Below are 10650 nucleotides of genomic sequence, written 5' to 3'. Positions count from 1 at the left end.
AAACCATAAAATACACATTTTATAGTACATCACATCTGCATCACACGATCGGGTATTAAGCTAACCCATAAACCTCTTCACAATGTTCAAAATCAAGAACACTTTTGGCATAAATAATTTGGATTATTAACAGTTCTTTGTATTTTTTCCCATTAACAAGCAGAAAAATAGAGTCACTGTTTCTCCGAGAATATCATTTAAAGTAAACACATTTTTGAGTAAACAAAATGTTATCCAAGGCCATGTCTGAAGACAGTACATCAGCTGTAAATGCGATACATTTGGGCATGTAGCCATAACCCGTAATGCTCAGTCAGCATGAATGACATAAACTCAGTGTCACTGCTCCAGTGGAACTTTATCCGCTACATTCCCTAAATCAATGAGTTGCTGTCATTCCATCTGTCCATGTTCTCATCTTCCAGGACTAAATACACTATATGGACAAAAGTATTTGGACACCTGACCATTACATTGTAATGACATTATATTCAAATACATATACTTTAATATGGAGTTGGCCCCCCTTTTGCAGCTACAACAGCTTCCACTCTTCTTGGAAGGCTTTCCACAAGATTTTGGAGTGTTTCTGTGGGAATTTGTGCCCATTCATTCTGTAGAGCATTTATGAGGTCAGGCACTGATGCTGGACGAGAAGGCCTGGCTCGCAATCTCCGTTCATCCCAAAGGTGCTCGATGGGGTTGAGGTCAGGGCTCTGTGCAGGCCAGTCAAGTTCTTCCACACCAAACTCATCAAACCATGTCTCTATAGTCCTTGCTTTGTGCACTGGGGCACAGTCATGTTGGAATAGAAAAGGGCCTTCCCCAAACTGTTGCCACAAAGTTGGAAGCATAGCATTGTCCAAAATGTCTTGGTATGCTGAAGCACTAAGATTGCCCTTCACTGAAGATAAGGGGCCTAGCCCAAGCCCTGAAAAACAGGTGTGGCCAAATACTTTTGTCCATATAGTGTATATTGTGAGAGGCAGAAATCTCAGACCACTCAGTGCCAATCGCAACTTCACCGCAAAAATTACATGATTGTCAAAGAGCAGACAAACTTATCCAGAGCAACTTACACAGTTTACAATTTCTACATGTTACCCATTTATACAGCTGGATATTTTACAGAGGCAATTGTAGGTTGAGTACTTTGCCCAAGGGAAATTGAACTGACAAACTTTCGGTTACAAGCCCTGCTCCTTACCACTATGCTATAGTGTCACCACAGTGATTCTGAGAGTAATATTTCAGAACACATCTTTTTCACCTGTGCTGTCTCATGAGGTTAGTGAGTAGATTAGTCAAACCCAAACAGTATGTTTTTTTTTATTATTTCTTTATCTCACGCTTCAATGATATAGGATTCCAATCAATATGTTTCATGTCAACATACTGTGTGTTTTCAAAGGAGCATAAAACATGAGCTGTGATAACAGCTTGAACATTTTATTTAACCTGAATCAGTCAGTCATGAGTTATTATTGGCCACTCATTGTGGTTTCCACTGCAGCATTGGAGTAAGGAGCAGGTCTTGTGCAAGGGGTAGGATGGTGACTGAAATAGCTTGAAATAGCTGAAATAGCCACTGCAGAATTGCCATGATGTTTCAGAAATACTTTGGCTGTCCTCACATACAAACCAAAAAGGGCCAGTCATGAACTAATTCTTTCAGTCCAGTCTGATTGCTTTCACCTTAAATTTGCCACAGAAACGGAGCTGGCTTGGACAGGTTGGCAAGTGTGAGTGGTATACAAACGCAGTGGGTTTTGTTAGCAACGGCACATGGCTTTATCTGGCATTTAAACTTAGTCCAGCTTCATGTATATCTGCAGCTCTGCGTGTTGTCTTTACAAGACTGAATCTGGCTATATGTCCCGAAGCGAGAAGAGATAGAAAGATTTATGTAGCCTATGTAGAGTTCAACAAGCAGTCAGCCAAAGATAGCATTGTCACATTGAGTTTTCTGGATGGTTCAATATGTTTGTTTTCAATCTTGCCATTAACATAGCCATCTAACTAGCAACTGCAGATGTTTATAGGTAACACTGCACATTTGTTGGGTTGCTGGCTAAGTAGGTAGGCCATTATTTTTCTTAGACAATGACTGTTTTCATTTTCATGATGTGGTCCAAAATAAATTATAATTGGAAACCAGTTCACACTTATATTTACACATTTGCTTACTTCTGTTTCTTTTCCTATCAACAAGGAGTGGAAAGCATATTTCTGCATGAAACACTGCATGTGCATGGCATTTGCTCACCATACACTCTCATCCTGAGTGTTTATAATAGCTTGCAATACAGGTGGGTACTGGGGTATACAACTAGGGCAAATTCAAGTTAACTATTTTTCCTAACAGTACAACACCACCAGCCCACCAGGAGATCAAACTTGCAACCCTAAGGTTATAAACCCTACCCCACTGTACCCCATACACTACCTTAACCACTGCTTTGACCACTACTTTAACCACACTGCTGTCCTAAACAGTACGCTACACCACACTACTGACGACAATTCAGGGTTTCATTTGCACCAATGCATGACACTGCTGTATAAAACATCAGTCTTGCCTATGGCAGACAGTACCAATGGACTGAGACTACATGAAATTTAACCATGCAGGCAGGTGGTAAAGCACTGCTGACAAACGCACGTCAGACCTGCCATGGGATTGTTTGCTCCCGCAGGAGGGATGGAGTCATGGAGACCTTTGCCAGCTGATGCAACTCCTTTTAATATTATTCACATAACACAGTCTTATTTACTTTTCATCTCAAGGCTATGCTTGAAAATTAAACATACGGGCAGCTGAGGTCTTGCAGAAACACGACGTTCCGAATCGCGTCGCGTCAAGTGCCGTCCTCAACTGTAGCTGTCCTCGTCAAACTCCTCACAGCAACAGACAAGGGCGGAGCGAATGAACCGTAGCCGTCGCAGTGGCACGTCTAGCAGCGGCATGTACAGCGTTTATAGCCGTTGCCCGTTAAACACGATTCTCATCGCTCCGTCTCGTTATTTTAGCATCTTGGGTAAATAAATATTTCAGTAAATCTGCATCAAAGGCTGCCACTGTATACGTGCCGCAGCTGGTCTCTAACACCGATACTCCAGTACCGTGTCAATTGATAACAACCATTTGTACATTTTCGTTCCGCACAGAACTGTGTACATAGCGTGATCATATGAATGTAAATACTGTCCTCCATTTTGCGTCTACACGCACTTTACAGAGGACTTGGACTTAAGGAGAAGTGCAAGCTCTGAGCCCATGATGCCACTTGAGTTTCAGAGTCACATTCCACGGGCAGATGGAACGCTAAGATGCACGTGAGTGAGGAGCTGAAGCAGACGGGGTGGACGGTGATGGAACGTGGTAGCAAACAGTCGAAAAGTTCAGGAAACATACTTACCCATAAAGGAACTGAAATAAATATTTACGATGCACCTTTTAAGTAAGCCATACCCACAAAAATAGTTTTAAAAAAATAGCTGCCTAATATTGTCATTTTTAAAAGCATGTTAATGAAGGTGGTATTGTTTCTTCCCGTTCTGTCTTGCTTTCTGTTGTCGGCAGTTTATGCCATAAAACTGAATTAAGTGAATAGTATAACTGAGTTGCTTGTTCAAAATGGTTTTAGCCTCTGCACTGAACAAGCCCTGCCTTGAACATGACAGTTCAAGAAGCATATAACATTCTTAAACTCACTCTAAGATCTACCAGAGCCCAGCAGAACTAGTTAAAGCCTACCTATAAATGTGTAAAGGATGCGTAATGCCAGAGACGGAATGGTATTCACTTAAAACCCAACAAAAAGCAATACAACATTCCCTGTGGTGTATCTCATCAAGTACATGTCAGTCCTTATCAATCAATCACTGTCCCAGTCAGTCAATGCCAGTCACATGGTATTGTCAGACTCTGATGAGCACTTGAGTGGAGTGACAATCATCTTTTCCTCTCCATGTTTGCATGCTGTAAAGTGCATCTATAACCAATTTATAGTATTCCTGAAAAGAACAGAAATAAATAGCATATAAACATTTTTTATTTAATTTCAGTTTGCTGAAAAAGTTTCATTTCTGAGCACAATGACAATTCTAAATGTGTCCCATGTTACAGCAGAGCTTTGCGGGGGGTTCCCTGCTTTAAATCGACTTGTCAGTAATCAGAGATCCATAAATGTTATGTAAAGATTTCAAGGCAGTGGATAATCAAGATAAATATATACAGGTAGGTAAATGGATCAGTTGTATTATTACACACCAGACATGCTACAACAAAGTTCTGTCAGACATTCTTGGACCAGGTGTATATACATGTATCTAATGAATACTACAATTAAAACTTGTCATGAAGTATTCACTCCTAAATAACATTTGTTTGTATTTTGAAAAATGGAGATTAAATTTAACAATATGACTGCTTAAAACATTGCCTATTCTTAGTTCTAAAGAGTTGTTTGTTGTCTTAGATTTTCTACAGATGGACCTGATAGTCAGCTTGGTGCATACCACTTTAAAAATCCTGCCTCTGCCATTGTTGAAGCTACAAGTGTCCAGATTTGCTGGCTTGTTATGAACATTCTTGAAGGGGCGAGGTCTAAAACAAAACATCCATAGTCAGCACAGGAATGCAGACAGCCCTAGAACCTCCTGTTACCAATCCTGGGGAAGATGGAAAGGAAAGCAAGAGTTGAATATCTGGTCATAATAGAATATCTGTGCTGTTGTCATGTGTGGCAACATCACATTCTGTATCCTTGTGAAGCAATAAAATCTGAACCCTTGTTAAATTGATTAGAAACCATAAGCCTATGGTTTATTGTTTCTTAAAGATTTACAGTTTTTGATGTGTCAGGATTCATTGAAGCGTTGACTATCGGCAGTTACCACTGGGCAAACCCTGACATGAAGGGGGCAGATTTGAGCCACCCGGGCGATTATGCCAGACACACCCCTAAATCACAGCTGTTCAAATCACAGTTGCGGATAGTTCCGCCTGTCTCCCTCTGCCAGACTGCTCCAGGCAACACCAGGAATGTGCCCTCAGAACTGCCGAGGACAACATATGAGGGCCTGGGTTAGGCTGCATCAGCAAAGTTAAGAGACAGCCTGACCCCTGCTCATTGAGCTGAGACACCCCAGTGACAGTTTCCTCCAAAATATTACAGGTTGCTCTTTGCTTTGTGGCCCAAGCCAATTAAAGGAAAGAAGGACGGTAATGCTTTCTGTATAAATAAAAAAGGAAGCTTAAGTAATTTAGTTATATTTAAATGCAAATTATCTATATAGTTCTTGTGTGACATTTTGCATTATTTTTTTCCATTGTGTCAGATCAGTAGTAAATTCTTTGTATTCTCAAACAGAACAGAGATGTCCAAGTAAAGTTGCCACACATGTTCACATCAGTATATGAAGACAGTCATTATATATATATATATATATATATATATATATAATAAAACCAGGTAGACACTTAACGCAAAAGACTTAAAACTACTGTTATTGCAGCATAAGGTGGCTCTACCGCATATTAGCAGGGGTTGCCTACTTACAGCAAACAGCATATTTCAATTCATTTATTTATATATTTACGGAACCACCAAGCACCGTTCAGTGGCAGAGTGTAGCAGTCTGGAGGGAGCATAGGGTTGCAGCAGTGAGTTCAGGTACTTAGGAGCAGTTTTGTTGGTAACCCTGTATGTGAGCATCAAGGCCTTGAACATGATGTGGGCAGCTACAAATTTTTTTTAAATTTTCATTTTAAAAACATTTTCTAACACAAAACTGGTGTCACCTTAGAATAATTAATTTCTGAATGAAATTATAAAATAATGTTTCAACTTTTTAAATGACACAAAATATAATACAATTAAACTTTGCAGCTGTCTATGGCTGATTATATTGTGTTTTCCACACTTCTGTTAACTGCAATTGATACCCATAATCAAATTCCATGTTCCATATACAGAACCTTGCTTAAGCAGTAAAAACAAATAAAAATTGTGGCCCCATTCTGCATTAAGTGTTCTTAATATGGGTCTCACTAATGTGCTACTGTAATTGCTGTGTAACAACTGTGACAGCACACTTATACACACAGCACTTGCTATGGCAAAAGCTGTTTTCTGGATGCTTGGTCATCCCTTCAGCGTGTCTCCTCCCCTGGTTTGACTCACTGTGGGGACAACTAGCCCAGCCCCTCTGAAATCTATGAGGCAGAACATGATTTTGATACATCTACCACACATCCATTAGACCCTCTGTTGCCAAGAAATACACTTCAGGTCTTAAATCAATGCATGTGGCGCATAGTTAGCCATAAAGTCCACTTTTTTTCTGAACAAACATGGATGAGTTCATGGGACATTCTGTTGTGTCTGTTGCGTTCTGTTCTTGAGCACAACAGTGACTGATTATAACCTGCATTTTCAATATACTGAAACACCCATCAATGCAACTAGAAATATTCACAAATACTCTCAGCATGTGTCATTTGTGACAGACAGGTTTTAAATTAGACTTTTATGTAGGTACAGATGCACCGCAACTAATGTGCACAACAACCCTGTTGATTGTGTAGGTAGACACACTTAACAGGATAAGCAAGACGTACAAAAACAGTAAAACAGCTATTCAGGGTAACTGAGTCATGACTTCAAGTCAGATAAAATAAGAATAGTGCATAACGATTAGATACAGCTTAGAATTCAGCTTGCTAGTTCACCAGCATGTTTGTCCATAGTCCATTTTATTGCATCAATAATGGGTTTGTTGCAGGCCCGTTTTTTTTTTTTTTAAATACCTCACAGAGTACAAACAGAATATCACTGGTGTTTCAAGAAGCACCGTGTGAAAGCGCTTCTCCAGACGGTTCTCACACTCTGGACTCCACCTGTGCCCCGCCGGAGAGCAGGTGCAGGAGCCGGGGTTCCAGCACTCGCGAGGCCCAGACAGCCGGACTAACAATAAACACGACCTTTCCTGAAAGTGCAAACCGTCAGACATCATATATAAAATGTAGGTTGTAAAGTAAAAAAAATGTTGCATTTAACCGAACAGATAACAAAATTGCTAAAAATGAAATGAATTTTGTACTATTGATGTTGTCAATTTCTGTGAAACTGTAACTAAATGAGGCAATCTCACGTACCGCAATGTCAAATAGCGTTGACTGGGGATCGTTTCAAATTTGATTTTTTTTTTTTTTTAATATTCCATCAACAACCTATTTTTGGAAGTTTTTCTGAAGGCAAAAAAATGACGTTTCCAACTGTTCTTTGAGCTTGGAAGGACAAAAAAAAAAAATCTGTTTTTTTAGTTTTAACGTTAACAGTCGATGACATTCCGTTACCATCACCGTTGTGTAGCCTATAAACAGATAACCTCACATAACCTCGGACTAGACGTTAACACCTTATCACAAGTTTACAACTCATTCTCTCCTCATGACTGCTTGCTTCTTGAGGTCGTGACCCTAGCCTTAACAGTAATTTAAGATGCGTCCCTATATCTCAACCAACTGCAACTCATAGCCTATCCATGTCACATATCCACCCAAACGACATCTAGGAATGCTCTTCAAGTAATTCCTTTCCATTCTGGATTGCTTTAGTCTAAAGCAGTCCTTTCGTCTTACTTTATTAACCACATTCCCTTTGATCTGGTCGTTGGCCGATCAGAGAAATGTTATTTCGATCAAACTGAACATGTTTTTTACCGACCTTATGTCCAACACCAGAAGTAGCTTGCCTATGGCAATGACACTGAAATGACTGAAAGTATCTTCTTAAATAAAATGTGGCTTGTTTCAGTGCATATACATAATTGTATGTGTTTCTGGAAGATATTCCTAAAATTTTGTTTGTTTACAGGTTTATAGTATAAAGAATTACACTTGGCTATGTTTTTTATAAAGACTATAAATTATTTAATAGCACACACCTTTCACTGAAATTAGTTATCTCCGTGCAATTCTGTTTCTATACCAGCAGTGATGTTTGAAAATATTTTGAATGGTCCATCCTCTTTTCCTTTCCCTTTATTTAAACGCTACATTCTGAACATTACCCCGTAAAATAAATCTTTAACGATGAATGTTGTCAACTGTTGTGTGATTGCAAGAATTAGAGCAATGCAGGCAGAATTGTTTTTCTAATTTTAAGGACTGTACGGAATCTTTCCTGGAATGCAGCCCACTGTTATCCTATGTCATTGAGAAGTACTGCATCAGCAGCTTGGACAGACTGAAAGTGAATTTAAGATATCCCTTTCTTTTTTCCCATGAATATCGGTTAAACGCAGCGATGACCCCTGCCTGCCACTCGCATCTCACCATTTGCTGTGTGTAAAACTGATTAGCCAGACTCAACTGTGAAGCCAGTTGTGCAATACAGTCGTCTTTACATGTTTATAGCCCTACATATTATAGCAACTTATTTTATTTTTTCAGTTGATTCGCGCATTTCGTACCAGGGGGAGTAGTACTGGATGCATCTTCTTCTTCTTCTTCTTCTTCTTCTTATTATTATTATTATTATTATAGAACTAGTACTATTAGTAATTGTCGAGTTTATTGTTAATGTATATTAAAATTTTGTTTATAAACAATACAATTCCCCCTGCGTCAAAGTAATCCTACGGAATGGGCTACAGTTGCTCATTAATTTGTTTTATCAGTTGAAAGTGCACATCACCTTATAATAAAACAAAAATATTGTTGAAATAGTTACCTGTCTCACTCATGTCCTAATTGGAAACGAATTAATTGGCCTATACTTTTTTTCTTTCAGCTGTAAGTATTTCTACAGGTGCGGATTGACCTAAATGTTGCGAAGTTGAAAATGTGGACCCCGGAGTTTTGAAGGATGGATACAACGTACTGATGTTGCTTTTTATCAATCAAAACTATTGCTCTGGTGCCTCTCTTCCCTCACCTCCTTTCAGTCAACATGTACCATGCACTTCAGTTCAAAGTTCATGTTGATGCTTCGAGCGAAAAAAAAAAAAAATCTCATCATCATCGTTTTTACCAATATTGAATGCAAAATAAAATAATTGCCAAGAACCAAATGATATGTTGGTTCTCTTTTCAGATTTATTGCCAAGGCAACCAAATTTACAACACAATAGATATATAGAATCGGATGTACAAATATAAAGCCTTATAATTATATTTCTTCTTTCATCTTTGCATTGTAACATTTGTGCATTTAAAACGTAAACATGTATGGCCTAATTGCGGGCTACGTCTGGTAGTGTTTAGAAACAACAAAAAGCATTTCACAATCCTGATCAAATGGAAAACAAGTGAATCAGTGTCTCCATATAAATATATAGGGGCTACAAATTTTACCTTTACACAACATTAAAAATGCTTTTTCCTTTCATTTGACGCAGTGGGTGGCTGCAGAACTGAAGAACAGTGTTCGAAAATGTGCTACATATGTTTCACCTTTTGGGAGTTTGGAGAAAGCAGTTTTACTAAGAAGTCCATTTCGCTACAGTTGTCTGAGGCGTTGAGCGCAGGAACTGCCCGGAAATTACATTTGTGGACACGCTGAAGATGGGCGAAACGGCAGTGACAGCCGGCGGCTGTGTGGTCAGTAGGGCAGACTGGACAGTTATAGGAGGTCGCTGAGAAGTTTTTGCGTTGGATGAAGTACCGCTAGCCCCAATTATATTTTCAATACTAAACGACGGTTTGTTGGGAGTTTCGGTCTGTTGGGACTTTACTGTGGACGCGGTGCTCAGATTGTTCAGATGCATCTGAAGGCTCTGGCTAAACTGAGAATTAAAAACTGTCCTGTTCAGTTCAGCCGAAGGCAGAAGTGGTACCGCCGGGGCCAGCAGTGGACCCACGGGTGGGATGTAAGGGTACTGCAGGGCAGTCAGATGGGAATAAGATGACGGATGAATTCCATAGTGACGACTGTACTGGTTCCCAATGCCATACGCTCCAAAACTTTGAATCATGAGGGCGGTCTGGTCCCTGAGAATGTCTGGCTGCTGTCTCTTGAATCTTTTCCGTCTCCTGAGAAAGCTGCCGTTGTCAAACATGTCCTCAGACTGCGGATCCAATGTCCAGTAGTTACCCTTTCCCGGATTCCCCGGTTCCCTTGGGATTTTGACGAAGCAGTCGTTCAGTGATAGATTGTGTCGAATGGAGTTTTGCCATGCGGGAAACTTCTCTCGGTAATATGGAAAACGGTTGCTAATGAACTCGCAGATACCGCTAAGGGTTAATTTCTTTTGCGGACTCTGAAGAATAGACATGGTGATAAGAGCTATGTACGAGTAGGGTGGCTTCACCAGACTTATTTTAGATGCCTTTTCTTGCTCCTCTCCTTTGGGATCGCAGCAGCGCTGGACATCTGTAAATTCTTCAGCCCTGATTGCCTCCATCTCCTCGGCACGGTCGCAGGTTACCTGGCTGCCACAGTCGCTGTCCCTTTCCAATTCCTCATCGCCCTCTCCAACCACATCGATGTCAGTGTCATCACTTGCAAGGACAGTCTGACCAGACATGTCGTTGCCACTGTTAGCTCCTGAGAGTGTCATTACGGTAAGTGAGCGTTCAATCTGTAGCAGACGTCAACTAACTCTGCGTAAGTCAAAACGACCTGCCTCAGTAGACTAACA

The 10650-nt window shown here is 40.1% G+C and overlaps 1 protein-coding gene across 1 annotated transcript; it reads right to left on the bottom strand.

Annotated features, from left to right (window-relative positions):
* Positions 1–9240: 9240 nt before the first annotated feature.
* Positions 9241–10569, bottom strand: LOC118795996 (forkhead box protein D3-like). The gene has a single exon (XM_036554820.1). The coding sequence runs from the start codon at positions 10567–10569 to the stop codon at positions 9493–9495; it is 1077 nt and encodes a 358-aa protein (XP_036410713.1). The 3' UTR covers positions 9241–9492.
* Between the last annotated feature and the right edge of the window lie 81 nt (positions 10570–10650).

This window comes from Megalops cyprinoides, chromosome 20 (genome assembly GCF_013368585.1).
Source record: "Megalops cyprinoides isolate fMegCyp1 chromosome 20, fMegCyp1.pri, whole genome shotgun sequence".
In the NCBI taxonomy this organism is placed as follows: domain Eukaryota; kingdom Metazoa; phylum Chordata; class Actinopteri; order Elopiformes; family Megalopidae; genus Megalops; species Megalops cyprinoides.
The sequence above is the reverse complement of the archived record's forward strand: the minus strand, read 5'-3'. Positions and strand labels throughout refer to the sequence as shown.